At 35.8% G+C, this 24,610-nt stretch overlaps 1 protein-coding gene across 6 annotated transcripts in view; it reads right to left on the bottom strand.

The window, feature by feature from the left end:
• The window catches only part of CD2AP (CD2 associated protein), a 186,928-nt gene that overhangs the window by 96,825 nt on the left and 65,493 nt on the right, over positions 1-24,610 (bottom strand). For all 6 annotated transcript variants that reach the window (XM_072642382.1, XM_072642383.1, XM_072642384.1 and 3 more), the window contains exons 4-6: positions 17,699-17,799; positions 8,012-8,132; positions 5,027-5,214 (exon numbers count right to left, since the gene is read on the bottom strand). In XM_072642382.1, coding sequence (XP_072498483.1) covers positions 5,027-5,214; positions 8,012-8,132; positions 17,699-17,799 — 410 coding nt within the window. The remainder of the gene's footprint in view (positions 1-5,026; positions 5,215-8,011; positions 8,133-17,698; positions 17,800-24,610) is intronic.

Here is a 24,610-nt window from a genome sequence, read left to right as displayed (position 1 = left end):
CAACTGTCTACTCGTTCATTCCAATACGCTCTCAAACTCCACTCCTACAATGGACCACTCCAGATCTGCTCTTCCTTCAACAATGCCCTTTCCAAGATCTGCTCCATAATAAAAAAACTACCATTCATTTTAATCCTCCTCCTTTCTCAGTCTTTCCATTTTCTGGAACTCACTGTGACTGAGTTTGCTCCTGGTAACACTGCATACCTGGTCCCCTTTCCAGAACTGGTTTCATTTTCACTCATATATCCAGTCATAGGTTCTGCTTTTTCAGTCTTCAATTTTATCGTTTAGTTCATTCCATTAACCTTTATATTTACAAACATTAGTTACTTCCCTTAGTCATATCATACTTTTTCTTCTCTTCATTTTTAAAAAGAAGAATGTGGAGAAAGAGAAGGAATGTGACAAAACCTAAAAATTTATTATTGAAATGATCTGCTCCCACTCTGTCTTGCTTGCAGTACTTTCTTTTAAGCTGGAAGTTGCAATCTCCCTTGGGATGTGACGACTACTGGATTCCATTTTAACTCTAAACTCTGATTCCAAAGAATCTGGACAGCATTTGCTTTATGACACTGAAATACTGTATCTAGCTTTTTTGTTTTATTATGGTTTTCAGGGAGTGTGATATTTCTTAAATTGTCTCTCACTGATCTATTTTCCCAGTCAATTGTTCTTGATTGGGGTATGGGACATTTTCTCATATTTTTCAATCTTCTGATATTGTTCTAAAATGTCTTTTTGCTTCCCAGTCACTGAGTTCTATTTGCTCCACTTTGTTTTTCAGACAATATACTGTTTTGGGGTTAGCTTTTCTGCTCTCTATTCTATACTATTTATACTCATTCCACTTTTATCCTCAGGAATTCTCATTTCATTTATATTCATTTTCTATCACTTGCTTCATTTCTTTTAGTCACTTCTAGAATTCTTGTAGCTTAGCCATTTTTTTCCCTCTAAGGTTCTTTCTTCGTATATGTAGAGTCACTTTCTTCTTCTAGGTTTACTTCTTGGTCACTTCATTTTTTAAAATTATTTTAAATTTAAATACGAAAACTTAAATATACAATAAGAAAAGAAAAAGAAACATTATAAACTTAAATACAAAATAAGAAAAGCATTGTCATGTGCACAGCAGAAAATGAGAAGATTGAAAATATACAGCAATAAATTTCCATTTCAAGAAAGTCTATATAATATATATATACTATACATTGTGTTCCAAACTACCCATCTGTTTGCTATGTTGTAAGTTTTAATTTATTCTCTGCTGTGCACATTTTATTTTGTTCTTTGTGTCCCCCCCACTTCCTCTCCTCCCTCAAGAAAGTTACAATTAAACACAGATATGTGTATGTATGTATATGTGAATGTCTATGTATAAATACATAGATAGATGACATTTTGTGTGCATGTATATATGCACATGCATATATATATATATATATATATATATATATATATACATACACATACCTATATAAAAACATTGATTAATATGGCTAAGTGTAATTTTCCTGTTTTTCTCTTTTGATTAAACCTATTTTAGCTAACTTTGTCTGAGATCATGATTACTACTTGCTTTTTTCCCCTAATAAATTCTACTCCTGATGTTTATTTTCTCTTTGTGCGTATCACTTATTTCCTATCCCTCCTGACTCTTCTACTTTACCTCCACCCACTACCTTGCCTTCCTATTACTTAACCCATGCCCCCAATGATCCCTCTTTTATCCTCTCCCTCCCATCCTAATGCCCCTCCCTTATTCTCTCCACTCCCCCATCTTTTAATCTTTTATTTCTTCCTGAAATTAGAAGATTTTTATACCCTTTTAAATATATTTATATACATATGCATATATATGTATATTTTGTTCCCTCTTTAACCCATTCCCAATGAGAGTAGCATTCCAGAATTATTAGCCCTCTCCTCCCCCATCTAATTCCTGTGTCAATTTTTCCTCTCACATCTCATTTGTCTAAGATAATTACTCTTTTACCTTTACCTAGATGATTTACTTTTTAGTTATCACAGCATACTCAGCTGTACCCCAATCTTTCTTTTGAACTACTAATAACAATTAGACATACAGTTTGCATTTCCTTGTTAAAAAGTAAATAGTCTGTCCTTACTGAGTCCCCTGCAATTGGGCTTTAATGTTTACCATATATTTCTCTTGGATCTTGTATGTCAAATTATCTGTTGATTTCAGGTCTTTTTGCAACAAAATCTTGAAAGTTTGGCAGTCTGTTGAATATCCATTTTTCTTTTCTTTGAGGATTATGCTTAACTTTGCTGGGTATGACATTTTTGGCCATAAGCCCAGGTGTTTTGTTCTTCAATATATAGTATTGCAAGACCTGCTGTCTTTTAGTGTAGCCACTGCTAGGTTGATTCTAATTGTGGCTCCTCTGTATTTTAATTTTTTTCTTGTTACTTGTAATATTTTCTCCTTAATACAGATGTTTCAGAATCGAACTAAGATATTCTGTAGGTTTTCCTCAAAGGATCTTTCAGTTGCTGATCAGTAGATTTTTTCTATTTTTACTTTTCCCTTTTGCTTTAACACTTCAGGACAATTTTCTTTAATTATTTCTTGTATTATCATATCAAGAACTCTTTTTGTGATCATAGCTTTCAGGTAAGTCTGATTATTCTTATGTTTCCTCTTCTTGATTTGTTCTCTAGATCACTTGTTCTTATGAGATGTTTCACTTTCTCTTCTATTTTTCATCCTTTATATTTTGTTATTTCTTGGTCTCTTTTAACTTTATTGGCTTCTCCTTGCCCAATTCTAATTTTCAAAGAGTAGTTTTCCTCCTTAAGATTCTGGATCTCCTTTTCTAGTTGGATGACTTTCTTTTCATAATCCTCTTGTTTTTCTTGGGTTGCTCTCATTTAAAAAAATTTTTCCTTCATCTCTCTCTTTATTCTTAATGTCTTTTAAGTTCTTCAATAAATTCTCTTTGGGCAACTGACCATGTGATGTTGCTCTTTGGGGTAAAGGAGGCTATTTTTCTTCAATATTCTCCTCTGAAGAACCCTGGTCTTCTCTATTTCCAAAGTAACTTTCTGTGGTTGGGTTCTTTCTCCTTTGCCTGATCATATTTTTAAAAAAATTATAGCAGCTTGATACTGTAATCAGCTCTAGTCTGGGATAAGGGAGAGGGTGTCTCTGGCCTTAGATCTTCCTTCAGTTCTCCTCTCTCCCTGGCTTCGAACTGAAACCAAAAACTATGCCCTCCTGTAAGGGTTCAAGCCAACACCATTTCCCACCCCATTGCTTCTGCCTTCACTGGTCTGTGCTAGTTCCTTTCTGCCCAGGGCCACTTATCCCCAGCACTGTCCAAGAGTTGAAAATTCTTGTGGCTGAGGTAAAGGCTACTTCCCAACCAGGCTGGCCACTTTCTCTTTCAGAGGAACTAGCCTAGAGTTGCCTACACTTCACAGGGACCAAACCTCAGATTTAAGTTGAGTTTGTCCTCCTCTGAGTTTTGGGGACAGTTTCTGAATTGATCATATTACTTGCTTTATTGTAGTAGTTTTGATTGGAAGTTGTAGAATTCAAGCTGTTTGAGAGCAAAGACTATTTTTCATAGTCTTCTTCTAGCAAGGCACAATATATTTGAATTGTATATAAAGGATATTTAAGAAATGTTTGTTAAATTGGACATTTTATTATAGAACCATCATTTGATTAGTGGGAACAATCCTAATATTTTATGATTATGTTAGGTAGTAGTACCAATGTTAATTATATCCCCTACCCAAAGAAAAGAAATGAAGATTTACAAAGCTTTTGCCATTTTGTCCTATTTTTATTGCTTACCTACTAGATAGAAGACTTAGGTGTCTCAAAGGGCCTTTTAAAGTATTAGTTAATGACCTACTTTCAGGTAAGATAGTGACAAGGAGCCTAGGTCTCACATTTACAATAGCAAAGATCTAAAAAAAGCATCAGCTCCATTAGTAATGCTAAGGATCACAAGGGTGTCAAATCCTTAGAAGTAAACATCAGAATTGGTTTTTACTCGCAAAAAAAAAAAAAAGGCCACAGACGTAATTAAAATATCAACTAAACAAAAAATTCATGGAATTAATTATAGTCATTAAAAAAAATCTCTAACACTTTGAATGAAAAGAGAAAATGAATACTTCTAAAACTCTAAGGCGCTATAGTCCACCTGGCAGTTTTTGTAAAAGGTATTAAACCTATGATTAACTATTTGTTCCCAAGAGTTAATCTTATTTAAAGGTTTCAATTTTTCTAAAAAACATTATACTATGATTTGTTTTTCTGGCATTTCAATTCATTATTTCTTATTGTTCACATTTTTCAGGGTATCCAGGTGGCACAATAGATAAAATACCAGGCCTGGACAGAAAGACTCAAATTTAGCCTCAGACACTACTGCCTGGCTGTGTGGCCCTGGGCAAGTCATTTAATTCTGTCTGCCATATTTCCTCATCCATAAAATGGGCTGGAGAAGGAAATGGCAAACCACTCCAGTATCTTTGCCAAGAAAATCTCAAATGGGGTCACAGCGTCAGACACAACTGAAATGACCAAACAACAGCAGAGAGTCACTCTAGTGAAACAGATCCCAATATGCTTCTTTTATTGTCAAGTCACAAACAATTCTGGTGGTGATCAGTTATCTGTTTGTAAAGTATATTGTGAAAATCATCTTTTGAACAGTAAGAGGTTAAGAGGGCAATTCACGGCAGAAATGAAAGCACTTTCCCCCACTTTATTATTGCTATTCATTTTATAGATTAATTATAAAAAGAGACTCCCAGGGCTTAATATTACATTTTAGCAGAAAAGAAAGAGGAATTAGAAAATATGCAACTTGAGCTAATTCAAACTATTTTGGAGAAAATACCTCAGATATTTTGCATAAAACAGTCACTAGCTTATTTATCACATCAGAAAAAAATCAAATAAAACAAAAGGGAAGTGAACTTTAACTTCCATGTGCTCTATGTGTACAGCAAGCTTAAGTAAAGTTTAGTTCTGTACCTTGTCTGGTTTTCTTTCTTCAGCTTCATTACTGGACATTCTTGTCCGGAGCTTCACTGAACCTTCTTTAAAAATATCTCCAAATCCAACTCCTCGAATTTTCTTTGGCTGTGCAACTGATCCAGCTGCAATTTCACTCTCATTTCCTAGAGAGGCTACAGGTGAGGTAGGGCTAGTAAAAACAGCTTCTGAAAGAAAAAAAAATTTTTCAAGAAAATTTAGTACAAAAAACATACTAAAAAATCCTGAATTTCACTTCATATGGGGAAGTTTATTTGAATATTCTGGGCTACAATGATCTCTTTACCAACTCTGAACTCAAACATAATTGACTATATATACCACATATTTTAACAATGATCTACTACTAAAAGTGTAACAACTGTTCTGCCTCCCAAACTGAAAGACAAATAAAAAGCAAAACTGTAACCATTTATCAGATATGGTTATGTGCTTTCCTTAACCTCTCCAACAAAGTTAAATAAAACTTTCATTGCTTTTAGGTCAAAGATTTGCAGAACAAAGAACAAGTAATAAAGATAATATTTCTCCATAATATAAAACAATTTAGGTTCAGAAGTAATTCCACATGAGTTATTTCCTTTGATCCTTAGGACAGCCTTTCAAGGAAGGTAAGGAAGATATATTCCCGTTTCATAAAGGTTAACTGCCTTACTCAAGGTCACATGGCTAATAGCCAGAATGGAACCAAGATCTTTTGTCTCCCAGTTAAGTCCTCACTTAAAAAAAATTTTTTTAAGATAAAACAAGGTGTTTGAGTAAAAATATTGGTTAATTATATCACCAATAAATAACTTTATAATACTAAGAACTTGGTCTAATTTATCACTATGTCATCTTAAAGGACAGGTTTAAAATAATCATAGTTCAGATCTTGTGAGGCCAATGCAAGAGACTCAAATAACTATACACATTTTTATGCTAAACACTAAGAAATTTTAATGCTCTAGAGTGAATACAGCAGTTAAAAAAGGGAAGGGGAAGGTGGAAAAGGGAAAGCAGAAAAAGGAGAAGAAACAATGCAAATGTGACATGTATGTTTTGTACATAAAAATGATCTGTCAATACGTAGTGTGCTATAATTGATTTTATATATGTATATAAAATATAGTATATATGAAGACAAAATAAATAATTTAACATATAACATGTATATATCAACATATTTATATACATGTGTATACATATGTGTGTATATGTATGTAACAAACACAAGGGAGAAATTTTTTTTTTCCATTTGAAAGCACTTTCTGTTTTGATTGCTACAGTTTGCACATGACCATTATCCAGCAAAGTTTATGATGTTCAAGATAAGGCAGGAGAGAGACTTCTAATATTTCTATTCACAGATGAAAAGATCAGGATCTTCAAATTACAACTTAAACTAAATATTTAATCATTTAATTTCTCCATAATTGCTCTACATAAAGCATTCATTCATCTGGCATCTGAGAATTAGAGCTTATTTCCATCCATTGGCTCCAAACTCATAAATACAAAGTCCAGATTTGGAACGAGAGGTCTGGGGAGAAAGCATGGCACTGTGCAAAAATCACAGTCTGTGGGGTCAGTAAACCCGAGTTTCAATTCTGCCTCTGATAATTTCTATTTATTGTGACTTTGGACAAGTCATTTACACCTCCCTGGACTTCCATTTGAGGAAGCTGAATGCATGATAAATACATGAAGAAGTCCCTTCTAGCTCTATATTTATAAGCCTTCATTTTTATGGTGGCATTTCTTCAAAGTTACTAAAAATCAAACTCAGTTAAGAGTTGGAATTCAAAAGTCTGTTAGCATTTAAAACTGTAAGATTAGCTCCAGTGTCTTTGCAAAGAAACTAAAGGAAAAATTACACCCAGATACTATTTTATTCAAGATTTCAGAATCCCTACATAACTTTAGAGTCTAGCTCATATCTTCATCAATAAAAACCACTTCATCTAAAACTTAAACTCAAATCAATCTTAGTGAAAAGTTGGAAAGGACCAGTGATAGAATAAAAAATAGTAAGCAACATCAAGGCCTATCACAAGCAAATTGGTTGGAAGTATTTCACAATTCAAGGTATAATATCCCAATGGTTATTACCTGTACTTTTTTAATTCCTAAAGAGTTTGTAAACTGTACAAATGTACATGCTGACTGACATATGTTTCCTCGGTCTTACTACCTCAATCATTTCCTATTTCCAAAAGGATGGATTAGACTCTAGGTTACTAGCCCATTTTCCCCCCTCTCCCCACAATCTGAATGAAGAACTGACTAGCTGATTTCATCAGTCATTAGTGATTGATAAACATTTCATTCTAGGTTGAAGTCTCAAAGGAAGATACAGTTATAAAACAAATTAAATTAGCATCATCAATAATCCTTGGAAGACTACCTTATTTATACATAAGCCCCTGACCAGAAAACTTCTTTCTTACTGTTTCCTACATGAGGCTAGTAATTAAGGGGGTAGCATAGTACAATGGAAAGAGTATTGACTAAGTTGTCATAATATAAATTCCCATTCTATCACTTTTCTAATTCAGTTTCTCTTTCCTGGTTATTTAATTCTCTACTCTTTATTTGAGTACAGAGGAGGGGAAAAGAAGTGGAAAAAGGGAAGAAGGGAAGGAGTGCACATTTATGACGCTCCTACTATACGATAGGCGATGTGCTAAGCAACTTTACAAATATTACCTCATTCGATTCTATCACTGGGATCCTTCCATAATTTCATTCAGTCTGAAGTTATGTGAGAATTAGCTAAAAGGTTCACAAAGCAAGCACTGAGCAAGAAGACTAATAATTACTGATGGCATCTTTAAGAGGGGTGCTAGCAGGAGCTCTTAAAAACTGTAGAGTACATACTATTTCTCTATTAGGTGGTGGTTTTTTTAATGCTACCCCTCTTTACTGATCACTTGGATCAATCAACAAAATATTATACTACATTTCAATGTCAACATGATTTACCTGATTCCTCTTGAGCTTCATGGGCTTCTCCATCATCAGCTACATCTAATTCTCTCACAAAATTTGACGGAAACAATCCTGATTTGTTGTTCAAAGTTCCGCTCCACCAGCCTTCTTCTACCTAAGAGAGTTCATAATTCAGTTTTTTTTTTAAATAAAAGACTAAAAATATTAACAGAGGAACGATTAGCCATCCATATTAAGTGCCTATTATATTCCAATCACTGTGCTAAGCCCTAGGGATGAAAAAAAAAAGCCAACATGATGCTACTCTAACTGAATGAGAAAAACATAAACATAAATCAGTATATACAAAACAAACAGAGGTAATGTTAGGTACCATTAGAGGGGAAAGCACTATCAACTGGGAGTATGGGGACAAAAAAGTATTCCTAGAGAGGTTGGCACCTGACTTGAATTTTAAAAGAAGCCAGAGATTCTGGGAGGCAAAGGTGAGGGAAGAGAAATACAAATATAAGGGCTGGTGCAAAGAAGATGAAGCAAAACAGCAAGTAGGCTAGGATGGCTGTACCACAGATTATGGCAAGTAGATTAGGGGATTGACTGATTAATTAAAAAGCCTATAAATGCAGAAGAAATCAGGTTGTAAAGAACTTTAAATGTCAAAGACAGGAGATTCTGATTGTTGTTACAGGTAATAGGGAATCACTGGCTTATAGCAATCACTGAATAGGAAGGGGCTGATATGATCAGGTCTACACTTCAGGAAAATCATTTTGGCAGATATGTGGTGTAGGAATTTAAAGTGAAAAAAGACTTGAGGCAAGAAATTTAATTAGAAGGCTATTGCAACAGTCAACACAAAAAGTAACGAGAGTTCAAACTAGGATGGTGGCTGTATGAGAGTGAACATGCCTGAAGGATATTGCAGAGAAAGAAACTGAAATTATAAGATGTGTCAATTGATTGGCTATGGGTGAGGAACACAAGTGAGATGGGAAGGAGAGAAGAGACAGAAGGTCAGAGAAAGAAAGAGACAGACAGACAAAAACTATGCCTAAAATATAAAGTAACTTCAAATGTCTCCATGATCTAGGACACCCAGAAACCAAATGGGTTTAAAATTGGAAAAAAAAAAAAAAAGCCTACTTTGAGCTCACTCAGCATACTCCCTCCCCATCACTCCTCATGCTACACGCAATATGGCTGTATTAGCCAACCCCAAGACTTGACCCACAGAAGACTTGCAACAAAATCCAAACCTATACCCCTGGTCCACCCCTCCCTCTTTCCAGTGCCAAAGACACCCTGCTTCAGGATGTGGGGTAGTTTGTTGAGTTCTCCATGGATAAGCATTGTAGCAGCATTCTGTGCTGCAACAGATTTCTGAAGGAGAATGGAAAAATAAGAGTGAATAAGGCAGACACATATCTGGGATTAAAACAACTCAACCCTACATTCTAATCCTCCACTCCTTTTCTCCCAGAGCCTTGGAGACCTAAACTCCAAAAAAAACAAAAATCACCTCTGGTTGCGAAGGCATCTGTGTGATACATCTGAACTGGTAAGCCAGAGTAATCAAGAAGAGAAGAACTAAACAGGACACTGAATGTGTGTAGGGGTTGGGGAGAAGATCTGTGCAACACACCATTAAGCCCAAGGGAAAGAGTTTGACATGTGACTGACGACATTTCTGTCTCTTGGGGTACAGATCTAGGCTAGTGAACCATGAATTGCTTGCATGGGAGAAAGCTAAGAAATTCTGAGATCCAATGACTGGGGAAACAACCATCAGAGAGAAGGGAAATGAGACAGCTGAACAAACGGGGAAAATAAAGGGGGAAAAAGACTGAAATCACCAAAGATATCAGGAAAAAGAAAATTCAAAGACCTCGAACTAAAGAGATAAATCAACAGAGGCATCATTGACAACAGAAGGAAATATGTCTTCTAGATCTGGTAAACAAGTTCAGGCACCTATGAATAAAAGCAGCAAAACAAAGGAAAAAGATGCAATACTTGATGAAAAAGAAGACCTTGTGGAATTTGAGGAGATCATGGAATCACAACACACTGTTCCAAAGTGCTTTAAAAGAAAAATGAGAAATATCAGAGCAGAATTTATGACCTAAACAGCAAAAGGAATTGACAAAACAGAAAAATCTGAATGTACAATGGCTAAAGAACCAAAGAAACAAAGGAGCACAATAAATTAGGAATGTAAATACATGAAGTGAAAGATAACTAGAGGGAGGAAGGAAGGAAGGGAGGGAGGGAGGGAGGGAGGGAGGAAGGAAGGAAGGAAGGAAGGAAGGAAGGAAGGAAGGAAGGAAGGAAGGAAGAAAGAAAGAAAGAAAGAAAGAAAGAAAGAAAGAAAGAAAGAAAGAAAGAAAGAAAGAAAGAAAGAAAGAAAGAAAAGGAAAGAAAGATGCCCAAGGCTTCAAATTCCAAAACACATGGTCATTAAAATTAACAACTCAAAATTCAAAAACAACAAATTTTGCAAGTGACCAGGAAAAAAAGGGGTGAAGGGGAGAAAAAGGACTTGTGGTAGTGAGAGGGGATTCCACAGACGAATACTACAATGAGAGAAGGGAGATAGGGATCTTTTGCTCGGTGTGGTCTGGGGGATTTGGTGCATAAAAAGATCACCTGTCCTACCCTAGGAGGGGGGAAGTGGAATTCCCAGAAGAAACAGGTACCTGGAAGAGTGGGAGGGCATGGACCTAGCAAGAAAATTTTGAGGTAAATGGGAAAAGATAATCGGAGTGCCTGCATTACTATCACACAGCAGCATCCTCTCTGTTACTTGGAGCAACTGATATTGTTCTGGGAGTGAGGCACAATGGAAACTGGGAATGCAGAGGGAAGTTCTATAAGACACTAGCAAAAACTGTCTACAAGGGAGATTCCAGGACAGATACTTTAGAAGTTTTAACTCCATGAAGAACACAGAGAATAGAAATGGAGTAAATAATTATTGGGGCATGAACCAGAGAAGGAAGGTCTAGAGTACACATAAAGAATAGGATGAAAAATGGATAATGAAGAGAGAGAAAGAAATCTTCCCTTGAAAGGGGGACAAAAAATGAAATTTTAAAAACTAATGAACAGGACCAGTTGAAAGGGAGGAAAGGAAGGGGAAATCTACTTGACTAAAAGGAAAAAAGTGGAGAAGAATTAAAAAACCAAAAATAAGCTAGAAAGAATAAAGGAATTAATAAGCAAAATTCCAAAAGGATCAGGGATGACAGTCAGAGGAAGGCCATCTTAAAAAAGATTAAGCTAAAAGACTATTAGAGTGACAAATGCAGAAAATATAAAACTAACTCACTTTAAATGTGAATCAATTAAACAATGCAATAAAATTTATAAAACAATAAAATTAAAAAGTGACAGAATGGATAAATAAAACCCTACAATCTGTTACTTAGAAAAAATACAGTTAAAAACAAAGACATACACAAAACTAAGGGGATGTGAAAATTTTACTATATGTACCAAATTAATCAAAAAAAGCAGGCACTGCAATCATGCTGACAAAGCAAAAATATACATGCATATACATAATAAAGAATAAACAGGAAACTATATGATGCTGAAGGAACCAGAGGCAATAAACTACTTTCAATAATAATCTTACAGATCTGGCAATTAAGAGATCACTTGTAATCCTGAAAAGATCACCTTCAGCTGAATGAGATAGGAAGCCAGACTGCAGAGGATTTGGAAGACAGAATAAGAGAGGAAGTACAGATAACAAACACCATTAGCTTTTTCAAAGAATTTAGGTAAGAAGGGAAAGAGGGATATATAATGATAGTTTGTAGGCTCGGTAGAATTTAGTGACATGGGATAAGAGAAACTTGAGTGTAAGCGATTTGTTCGAGAAAACAAGAGGTGATGGGATCAAGGGTACATGTAAAGGGGTTGTTAACCATGGCATGCTGAAGAGCCCCTTCCTCAGAAGAATGAAGGGATGAGGAGAAGGGATAAAGAAAGAGCTCTCAGATAATGGCCTCAATTTTTTTCTGTGAAGTATGAAGCAACCTTGCTTAAACTGAGTGGGAAGAAGAGTTGTAGAGTTCTTATACAACCATAAAAATTTATGCATCCCCCCAACCACAAAGAACTTCTCTTCTTTATCTGTCTACTAACACCAACACTCCATATTTCTTCCTAAGCATACAAATTAAAATCGATTGTCACAGTCATCTCAGAAAGGCAACATGTTATGATGGAAAGAGGATAAATTTGAAGTCAGAAGACCGGAGTTCAAATCCTAGATTTGCAACTTACTAACCTGGGACACCATGAAAAAATCACTTAACCTCTCTACTTCTCAGTTTCCTCATGTATAAAGTGAGTAAATTGTACTAGATGACTTCTAAGGTCTACTCCAGTTCTACAATTGAGATGTTTGAACCTTGAAGTTCCCTGACTGCCAAAATTACCATTACCAGTATCAACACATCTATTATCTCCTTTCACATCATTATCCTAATACTACTCTATCTAAAATGTTATCCACCTACTCATTCATCCCTTTCCACATTCATTCTACACATCTTTGCCTTAATTTTTCTAATGTACAAGCCTATTCTAATTATTCCACATTCAAAAATCTTTAAAAGTTTCTCAGTGCCTAACAAACCACTTAGCCTGGCACTGCCAAGTCCTTTAAAATATGACTCTAAAATATCATTCTATCCTTTTTTCATAACCTATCTACTTACTCTATGCTTCTAACTAAAGAAAACTATTTGACATACTCTAAACACTTGCCATGTTTTTGTACACGTGAATTTTGGCAAAAATGTGGTATAAAGTTTATACTTTCCTTCCTGCTGACCCACCCAGTAAAGTTTATACTCTACTCATCCTTCAAAGCCCAGGTCAAATGCTAAAACTCTTTCATGAAGTCTTTTCTGATCCTCTCAATTAGAAATAATTTCTGCCCCACTTGATCTCACAGCATTTTGAGCTTCTAATTACATCTTAATTTTTATTATATGTTTTCCTAGAACAATGTACCTCACAGAACAGGTACCTAATGTTCACTGAACATTGCAAAATGCTACTTTACAAGTCAATAAATGCATAGAAAAGAGCATGTAAATTTACAAATGAACACTTAAAAAGTTTAAAAAGTCAAATAAAATGAGTGTCCAGTAATAATTTGACCGTATAGATAGGGTTCAAATTAACTGTCTTTTACATTAAACAAAAAAGTTATAATACAGTAAGAATACATTACTGAAATGGGAAGCAGTCAGAAAAATTACTCTAAGAGGCAGTGAATGCCTGAACTAGAGTAGTGGCCAAGAATTAAGAAGAGGGTGAATTCAAGAAATATTGTTACATTTATATTAAAAAGACATGGTAATTGACTGGGTCTGAAGAGAATAGGAAGTGAAGCTCTTTTTAGTTATGTATAATAAACTGAGGGTAAGATAATGGGTAGAAGATTTGCTGTCATAAAGGTCGAATAGACCTGGGATATCTACAATAAGAAATGTGAAAGACTCTCAAAGAAGTGAATAATTAAATTGAAGTTGAAGAGCACCATGGAGATCATCTAGTGTAACCCTTCATCTTACTGAGGCCCAAAGAGGTAAAGTGACTCAAATCTACATCTTCCGACTCCAAATCCAGCATTCTTTCAATTTTATCATCCCATATCTTAACATAATCTCATATGAATTGAATTTACAGACATAGGGGCTGGGTTCAAAATCCTTTCTCTGGACCTACATTTCCTCCTCTGTAAAGTAAAAAGAGTAAACTAGATGATGAGTATCTTCCAATCTTAAATCCTATGGTAGTGACACAAAAACAAGAAAAATTTCTTGCATGCAGATAACTAAAAAATGTTAAAAAGACTGCTAGGCAGCTGTCTATAATTATTGCTCATTAATTAGGATCAATAATAAGAATGCTAATAAATAATAAAATTATGTTATTTTGCTAATAGTAGATGAGTAATTCTAAGAATTAGCTGTATTCTTTGACTTGCTACTTGTTGATGGCATTTCACTCCTATGACTACTAATTAGTGAACAATAATTACGTGGTTATTTTCCTTTTTTTCTTTACCATTTTCAATTTAGCAGAGCACAAGTTTTTATTATTGTTTTTAGATTATGAAATGGGATCTAAAGCTGGAAGAGACCTATAATATACTCTACTCTATTAGTAAGCAAGGCATATTCGAATTTTTTCCAGGTAGGTAAATAACCCTGTCTCCCCATTGAGTCTTTTCTGTAAACTCTCAAAGTGGGGTGTGGGAGGAAACGCATCTTGAAAAAGATGAAAACTCGTGGGAAATCTCTAAAATTGAAGTACTTCACCGCCAAAATTGTAAAAAATTATGCAAACCTCTGAGAAACTGGTACAAAGCCTCAGATCCATTAACAAGTCCAGGAAGTATAAGATTTCAAGGTAAAATGGAAAAGAAATCAAGACTGAGCATAAACTATTATGAAGTCAGAGACATTTTACACTGTCATCATTAAATCAGAATTAGAAAGGTGTCAAATTATGCATTAGGTTTTAGTTTTATTTAAAACTTGACCAAAAAAGAGGGGTCATAAAAAATAAAAAAGGTAATTATGATATGTTATTGTTGTTCAGTCATTGTCAATCATGTCCATTTCTTCATGACCCTATTTGGAGTTTTTGTGGCACAGATATTGGAGTTGTTTGCCATTTCCTTTGTTCATTTTACAGATACGGAGACATGGAAACTGAGATAAACAGAGTCACACTGCGAGTAAGAAGAGTCTGAGGTCACATTTGAACTCAAGTCTTCCTGATTCCAGGTCTGGTGTTCTATCCACTGCATCACCTTCTTACCTATTCTGATTTGATAAAACTGAAGTTTGTGTGCAAATGAAACCAATGCAGCTAAAATTAAAAGGGAAGCAGGTTACTGAAAGAAAAAATCTTTGCAGCAAATCTCTTTTATGATAAAGGTCTTATTTCCAATATTTATAAAAAACTGGTTCAAATCTATAAGAATTAGAGCTATTGCCCAAACGGTTAATGGAAATGAATAAGCAGTTTTCAAAGGCAGAAATTACAAATATCAATAGTCATAAGGGAGAAAAGCTGCTCCAAATCACTGTTAAGGAAATAAAAATTAAAATAACTCTGAGCTTCCACCTCGTACTCAACAGATTCTCAAAAATGAGGAAAAGAAAAATGTTGCAGAGACTTGAGGAAGAAGCCCATTAATAAATTGTTGAAGTTTTGAACTGGTTCAGCCATTCTGGAAAACAATATGGAAATATACCCATAAAGTTACTAAATTAGACCTACTCTTTGGCCCTACAATATTACCACTAGGCCTATAATTCAAAGAAATCATAGAAAAAGAGGGCTCATATGTATAAAAATATTTATACTAAGTCTTTTTGTGATGGCAAAAAACTAGAAACTAAGGGATGTCAATACATTAGGGAAAGGCAGAACAAATTATAGTATATAAATAAATAAATATACAATGATTAACCAAAATTGAAGCGGACTGATGATAAAGCTACCCACCTCCTGACACAGAGGTGATGAACTGAGGGTACAGAATAAGCATTTTTTGGCCATAGCCAAGGCAGGAATCTATTTTGCTTGACTATGTATTTATGTTACAGAGACTTTATTTTTCCTCCATTTGGGAGGAGGTTAAGAGAGAAAACAGATTTCCATTCAATAAAAAAAAAGAAAAGAAAAAATGCAATAAAATTTAAAATAAAAAAATTAAAATGATCCCTGATCATCTTCTTTAGGGAAAAAAAAAAGGGAGAGAAAGTGGCTAGAATTGTGATTTCATCGTTAACGGAAACTCCAGAGGAGCCAATTTCCTTTAGCACTACAGGTCAGAACCTTCTTTTTTAATTTATTGTTTTAGAAAACTGCCTGTAAAGCAATGAGAAGGTTAAGTGGCTTCCCCAGAATGTGTCCAAGATGAGTACCAAACTCAGGTCTTCATGGATCATAAGCCAGCTATCTATCTCCAATATTATGCTGCTTCACAGATAATTAGATAACAACACTTAATATCAACTGTTTTACTGAAGAGCGAGTTTTTAAAATCATTTTAACTCTGGAGAATTTTTTCTTATATAAATCTCAAATTGCATCTCTAGTTTCAGACTAATAGTTGGGACAATTTGATAAAGGAACTTTGGGGCATTTGGCAGTAATATAATTATACTGTGTGTAACATACAATACATATTGCTGGTTTAATTATTTCAAAGATTAATATAAAAAAACCTCTTTGAAATTTAAGCAAACAAACCTAACCAGAGAAATAAAGTGGCAACAATCATACGGATTTGACTCCTCACCAAAATATATGGTAGCTTTTTATTCTTCAAATTTATACGTTGGAGATAAGAAACTTTATTATACATAACTGCCAAGAAAATTTATAAAATAATGTTCTTTCTTTAAAAACAAGAAAATTCTACATTAAAGATAGAAAGAAGTTGGGAATATTGGAAAACCAATTCTAACTAGTCATTATGCCTGGTGGGAGGGACTAAGGGAGGGAAGGATTCAGTTAGCATAAATGTTTTCATGAATATCCAAAATGCTGACGGCCAAGGAATTCTTAACTTTGGATCCATGTCCTGGTATTTTAAATATTTTGATAACCATATTTCAATGTAGCTGCATTCCTTTGTAATATTATCTATTTTATATATTTAGAAATATTATTGTGAGAAGTCCAGAGGCTTCATTCACCAGAATGCCAAGAAATGCCACAAAATAAACAAGTTAAGAATCTATGCCAAAGCACACTCAATCAATCTGCAGAATGAAATTTACTCAAAAATTACTCAAATTTCAAAAACTGACAGTGTGGCAATTTGCTTTGTTTGACCATTAATATTGGGGGGGGGGGGGGTGCTGATTTGTTTTAAACTGGAAAAAGAGGTGGAAGCAAGGCAGACTAGCATTAGAGCGGCCAAGAAAAGAAGAAAAGACAGTCACTGAAACATTTTTTAAAATGCACAAAAGAGAACAAAAGAAGGCCTAGAAAGAAACAGAAAAATGCAGGAAAACTCCGTAAGTCACACGTTGAATGTTTTATATTCTGAAAAGGAAAACAGATTTTAGGCTTCATATATAATCTTTTTTCTGTTTAACTTCATATGCAGAAATGACGATTTTATTTCATGTTTTGTTACGTTCAGAATTCTAAAAAAAAAAAAATAGTTTATACCACTGAATTCTATTAAGAGAAAAAAAAACCCTTATTATTCCCCACTCAGGCCTGTGTTAAACTCAAAATCAAAGAGCTTATACATGTTTACTTTGATTATAAATTTCAACATACAAGAATGTTTGTAATAATATCATATGTAATTAACACTATAACTGAGTTATAATCCAAAATCCACAAACAGATTGTACAGATCAATTTCAGTAAAAAGAATATATTCAGATCTAGAGATATATGTAAGTGAACATTTACACATACTTTTAAACAGAGTACTATTTCAGTTGCACAAATAAGTAAACTTTATAAAAAACTGAAGCCTATTGGATTTACTATCATAAAATGCACACCCACACTTGAATCCTTAAATAAAGGAATTAAGCAGCAATTAAGTTACATAGTAATTTTTTAAAAACCAGCACATTTTTCTTATGCATTTAAACAAAGCACTAAAAAGGCAGGTCAAATACCTTATTTATCTTCAACATCTATTTTGCTTACCTCTTCATTAATATCGATAACATCTCCCAGTCTGAGCTCTAATTCATCTTCATTTTGTGGAATATACTCATAGAGAACTTTGCACTGCCGCTTCCTTGCTTCTAAAGAAAAAGACATGACAGAAAATAAGTTTTAAAAGTGGCATTAAAATAAAAGCAGCACCTTCCTGTTTATGTACTTAAATTTAACAAGTTATTTTTACAAAACTGAAGCACACAAAGGAGCTAACCACATTTAATTTTATGACCTACACATTTTAGACCCAAACCGTAGTCTAGTTAGTCCAATTTCAGTGCAAAGTAACAAGTCAGCCACACCCTTCTGGGCAATGACAATTTCTATTTGTACACCAGAATACACCAATTACACGGAAGCAAACATTGCACTGCCAATTACAAGAGTAGAAAAACAGACTTTTAAAGGCTATATTGGCACAACAGATGAGTCACAGAAGAGTACTCCAGTTCAATAATTGTCTGATTATTTCCTGATCAAAGTCTAAGAGTATTGTTTTTTAAAGTGTCAGCTATATTTTAAAAACCTTCTGCAAAACTCTAGAAGACAGTAACATAAGAAAATCTTATTTCTTTACTCTTTGCCCTTACCCTCCATATCTAATCAGATGCCAAATTCTGTCTTCCACACAGCTATCAAAATTAATAGCCCTAGAATAAATGTTCAAAAAAGCTTTAGTGAAGCCCTATACTACCTTTGTATCAATTCCTTAAGTAGCTTGCATTTAAAGTACTCCACAATCTAGCTGTTACCTAACCTTTCAAATGTATTTCATATCACTCCCCTTCACGTACTCTCTATTCCAGACAAGCTCCCTATTAGCTCTTCTTGAAATCTGAACTTTCATCTTCAACCCCTGCTTCTATAAAGGCTGTTTTCTGATAGCATTCCCACACCTCTTAAGATTCTCTATCTTCCATATGAACTTTTAAGCAGATTACTATTTTAGTTGCTCAAATAGGTACACTTTATAATGTACTGAAGACTATGGAAGTCACTACTATTAAAAACTTACATACACTTGAACCTTTATACAAAGGAATGTAAGCCAGTGATTTTTTTTTAAATAGCACATTTATCTTATTTATACCTTTAAGCTATCAGACTCTCTAGCTTCCTTCAGGTCAGCACAAGTACCACTACTACTCTTTCTTGTTCTCTCCAATTGAAATTCCTTCTTCCTCAAATTATCTTGTATTTATTAATCGGCTTACATGCTGCATGCTCCTGCCTCAACAAAATGTAAAAGAAGAAGTTCTATTTTACCTTAGGAAACAGAAAGCTACTAAAGGATGTTGGGGGGGAAGGGAGGCAACATAGTTAAAATACCTCAGGAAGGTAATTGTGATAGGTGTGTAAAAGAAGTACTACAGAAGAGAGACTGGAGACAAGAGGACATTTCAACTACATATTGATACTCTCTCAAAGACATTAACTTCCCAGTTTCCCCATTTATTCAATTCTCATAACCTATTCCTCTACATTCCATCTCACCTAGACAAAGATTTGGAAATATCCTTTATCCACAAGTGTTCAGCTTTCATGGTTATAAAATATGAAATTTCCTAATCTGATCATAACCTTTCATTACTTGCTCTTTCTGTACATTTCAATCCCTAACTTTGTTCTTTCTCCTCTCTGTGGTTATCCAATCCTGCAGCCCCTCAGTTCTTTCCCAGACCATCACCCCCACGCTGGCTAAACTCTCATTTCTTCTTCTGTATTTAGACCCCTGGGAGAATCAGTTCAACTCCATACTATCCTCTTTTCTCAAATTATTTGTCCTATCACCAATCATGTCTTATCAAACTCCAACTTTGGAATCCTCACATCACTCACTGCCTTTGCTCTTATTCTTGTGATAATGAATGGAACTGGAGAAAATCTCAAAAGCATGCTGAACAGGTCCACTAAAAATCTGTTACATACTCTCAACTGGAACCTCACTGAACCAAAACAATTCATTTACACCTATCTAATGCTTTCACTATCACACTTATTACAGTGGATTTTCCAGAAGTTTTCTACCCTTCTCAAATCTTCTTTAGCATGTGTTTCAATGAGCCTCTCAACTAAGGACCCTATCTCATCATTTACTTAAAAAATTGAGTTCATGGGGGGGATTGGGGGGAGGAGCCAAGATGGTGGACTAGAAGGACAACCTGTAGAAGCTCTCCTCCCACACCCCATAAATTACCTGTAAAAAAAAAAAATGACTAAACAAATTGGGCCGAGCCAAGATGGTGGAGTAGAAAGACACACATACTCTAGCTCCAAACCCACAGCCCATAAAATATCTGTAAAGAAGAACTCCCAACAAATTCTGGAGCAGCAGAAGCCACAGAACAACAGAGCAGAGGAGATTTCTGTTCCAGAGAGCCCTGAAAACCTCTCACAAAAGGTCTGTCACCCCCAGACCCGGAGCTGAGCCCAGCCCTGCCTTGGCGGCACTAAGAGGAGCGGATCCCAAAAGGCTTCAGGGATGGAATCTCCAGCGGCCATGCAGGTCCCTCAACCCACGGGCCCCAAAGGTTGGTGAGAGAGTCTTCTCAGCTTGTCGAGAGGGGAAAGGGGTGCCCCCATAACTCAGGGCCCCTGGGGAGGCAGCAGCGGAGGCGGCAGCAGACTAGGGCTCCCCAAGCAGGCAGGAGATTGGATCCATTGTTGAAAGTCTCCACATAAACCCCCTGAGGGAACTGAGCCCATGAGGCAGCCCTGCCCTGACCTGAGCACCTAAACTTAATCTCACACTGAATAGCAGCCCCCCCACCCACCCAAAGCCCTGAGGCTGGGAAGCAGCATTTGAATCTCAGACCCCAAGCTCTGGCTGGGCAGATCTGGAGGCAAAGTGGGTGTGAAGAGAATACTCAGAAGTCAAGTCACTGGCTGGGAAAATGCCCAGAAAAGGGAAAAAAAATAAGACTATAAAAGGTTACTTTCTTGGTGAACAGGCATTTCCTCCCTTCCTTTCTGATGAGGAAGAACAATGCTTACCATCAGGGAAAGACACAGCAGTCAAGGCTTCTGTACCCCAGCCCACCCAATGGGCTCAGTCCATGGAAGAGCTCAAAAAGGATTCTGAAAATCAAGTTAGAGAGGTGGAGGAAAAACTGGGAAGAGAAATGAGAGAGATGAAAGAAAAGCATGAAATGCAGGTCCACACTCTGGTAAAGGAGACCCAAAAAAATGCTGAAGAATATGACACCTTGAAAAATAGGCTAACTCAACTGGCAAAAGAGGTTCAAAAAGCCAATGAGGAGAAGAATGCTTTCAAAAGCAGAATTAGCCAAATGGAAAAGGAGGTTCAAAAGCTCACTGAAGAAAATATTCTTTCAAAATCAGAATGGAACAGATGGAGGCCAATGACTTTATGAGAAACCAAGAAATCACAAAACAAAACCAAAAGAATGAAAAAATGGAAGATAATGTGAAATATCTCATTGGAAAAACAACTGACCTGGAAAATAGAGCCAGGAGAGAATTTAAAAATGATGGGACTACCTGAAAGCCATGATCAAAAAAAGAGCCCGGACATCATCTTTCATGAAATTATTAAGGAAAACTGCCTTGAGATTTTAGAACCAGAGGTCAAAATAAGTATTCAAGGAATCCACAGATCACCACCTGAAAGAGATCCAAAAAGAGAAACTCCTAGGAACATTGTGGCCAAATTCTAGAGTTCCCTGGTCAAGGAGAAAATATTGCAAGCAGCTAGAAAGAAACAATTCAAGTACTGTGGAAATACAATCAGGATAACACAAGATCTAGCAGCCTCTACATTAAGGGACTGAAGGGCGTGGAATAGGATATTCCAGAAGTCAAAGGAACTAGGACTAAGACCAAGAATCACCTACCCAGCAAAACTGAGTATAATACTTCAGGGGAAAAAATGGTCTTTCAATGAAATAGAGGACTTTCAAGCCTTCTTGATGAAAAGACCAGAGCTGAAAAGAAAATTTGACTTTCAAACACAAGAATGAAGAGAAGCATGAAAAGGTGAACAGCAAAGAGAAGTCATAAGGGACTTACAAAAGTTGAACTGTTTACATTCCTACATGGAAAGACAATATTAGTAACTCTTGAAACTTTTCAGTATCTGGGTAGTGGGTGGGATTACACACACACACACACACACACACACACACATACACACAGACAGAGTGCACAGAGTGAATTGAAGAGGATGGGATCATATCTTAAAAAAATGAAATTAAGCGGTGAGAGAGAAATATATTGGGAGGAGAAAGGGAGAAATGGAATGGGGCAAATTATCTCTCATAAAAGAGGCAAGCAAAAGACTTTTTTTAGTTTGGGGGGAAAAAGAGGGAAGGTGAGAGAAAAACATGAAGTTTACTCTCATCACATTCCACTAAAGGAAGGAATAAAATGCACACTCATTTTGGTATGAAAACCTATCTTACAACACAGGAAAGTGGGGGAGAAAGGGATAAGCAGGGTGGAGGGGATGATGGAAGGGAGGGCATGGGGAGGAGGGAGCAATTTGAGGTCAACACTCATGGGGAGGGACAGGATCAAAAGAGAGAATAGAAGTAATGGGGGGCAGGATAGGATGGAGGGAAATATAGTTAGTCTTATACAACACAACTATTATGGAAGTCATTTGCAAAACTACACAGATATGGCCTATATTGAATTGCTTGCCTTCGAAAGGGAAGGGGTGGGGAGGGAGGGAGGAAGAGAAGTTGGAACTCAAAGTTTTAGGAACAACTGTCGAGTACTGTTCTTGCTACTAGGAAACAAGAAATACAGGTAAAGGGGTACAGAAAGTTATTTGGCCCTACAGGACAAAAGAGAAGATGGGACAAGGGCAGAGAGGGATGATAGAAGAGAGGGCAGATTGGTGATAGGGGCAATTAGAATGCTCGGTGTTTTGGGGTGGGGGGAGGGGACAAAAAGGGGAGAAAATTTGGAACCCAAAATTTTGTGAAAATGAATGTTAAATAAATAAATGAATGAATGAATGAATAAAATTAGAAAAATTAAAAAATAAAAAAGAATTTAAAAAAAAAAAAACAAATTCCAGAGCAGCAGAAGAAACAAAACGACAGAGTGAAAGAAATTTCCAACCCAAGGCAGCTTGGAAGGCCAACAAGAAAGGTCTACAGCATGGGTCTCTGAGTGGAGTGCAGGGATGGGCAATTCACAACTGCAGCAGGCTTCAGGAAAAATTGGGAAGAGAAATGAGAGAGATGCAAGAAAATCATGAAAAGTGAGTCAACAGTTTGCTAAGGGAGACCCAAAAAAATGCTCAAGAGAATAACACCTTTAAAAATAAACTAACTCAAACGGCAAAAGAGGTCCAAAAAGTCAATGAGGAGAATAATGCTTTAAAAAGCAGAATTAGACAAATGGAAAAGGAGGTTCAAAAGCTCACTGAAGAAAATAGTTCTTTAAAAATTAGAATGGAACAGATGGAGGCTAATGACATTATGAGAAACCAAGAAATTACAAAACAAAACCAAAAGAATGAAACATAGAAGACAATGTGAATTATCATTGGAAAAAAAAAAACTGACTTGGAAAATAGATTCAGGAGAGACAATTTAAAAATTATGGGACTACCTGAAAGCCAAAATCAAAAAAAGAGCTTAGACAACATTTTTCATGAAATTATCAAGGAAAATTGCCCTGATATTCCAGAACCTGAGAATAAAATAAATACTGAAAGAATCCACTGATCACCTCCTGAAAGATACCCCAAAAGGAAAACGCCTAAGAATATTGTAGCCAAATTTCAGAGTTCCCAGGTCAAGGAGAAAATACTGCAAGCAACCAGAAAGAAAGAATTGTGTACTGTGGAGACACAATCAGGATAACACAAGATCTACCATCTTCTACATTAAGGGATCAAAGGGCTTGGAATGATATTCCAGAAGTCAAAGGAACTAGGATTAAAACCAAGAATCACCTACCCAGCAAAACTGAGTATAATACTTCAGGGGAAAAAAAATGGTCATTCAATGAAATAGAGGACTTTCAAGCATTCTTGATGAAAAGACCAGAGCTGAACAGAAAATCTGACTTTTAAATACAAGAATCAAGAGAAGCATGAAAAGGTAAACAGGAAAAAGAAATCAGAAGGAACTTACTAAAGTTGAACAGTTTACACTCCTACATGGAAAGACAATATTTGTAACTCTTGAAACTTTTCTCAGTATTTGGGTAGTTGGAGGGATTATAAACACACACACACACACACACACACACACACACACAGAGGACAATCTAAAAAAATAAAATTAAGGGGTGAGAGAGGAATATATTGGGGGGAGAAATGGAATGGGGCAAATTATCTCTCATAAAAAAGGCAAGAAAAAGTTTTTTCAATGGAGGAGAAAAGGGGGAAGGTGAGAAGGAAAAAGTGAAGCTTACTGTCATCACATTTGACTTAAGGAGGGAATAACATGCACACTCACTTTGGTATGAAAATATATATTTCACTACAGGAAAGTAGGGGAGAAGGGGACAAGTGGGGTGAGGGGAATGATATAAGGAAGGGCAAAAGGGAGGAGGGAATAATTAGAAGTAAACACTTTAGGGGAGGGACAGGTCTAAAGAGAGAATAAATAGCGGGCAGAATAGGATGAAAGGAAATATAGTTAGTCTTTCACAACATGCCTATTATGGAAGTCTTTAGCAAAACTACACATACATAACCTATACGAATGGCTTGCCTTCTCAGATGGGTGGGGAGGAAGGGAGAGAAGCTGGAACTCAAAGTTTAAGGAATGAATGTTGAAAATTGTTTTTGAATGCAACTGGGAAATAGGAAATACTGGTAATGGGGTACAGAAATCTATCTTGCCCTAGAAGCGAGGGGAGAGATGGGGAGAAAATTTGGAACTCAAAATCTTGTGGAAATGAATGTTGAAAACT

The sequence above is a fragment of the Notamacropus eugenii genome, chromosome 2 (assembly GCF_028372415.1).
Source record: "Notamacropus eugenii isolate mMacEug1 chromosome 2, mMacEug1.pri_v2, whole genome shotgun sequence".
Classification (NCBI taxonomy): domain Eukaryota; kingdom Metazoa; phylum Chordata; class Mammalia; order Diprotodontia; family Macropodidae; genus Notamacropus; species Notamacropus eugenii.
The sequence above is the reverse complement of the archived record's forward strand: the minus strand, read 5'-3'. Positions and strand labels throughout refer to the sequence as shown.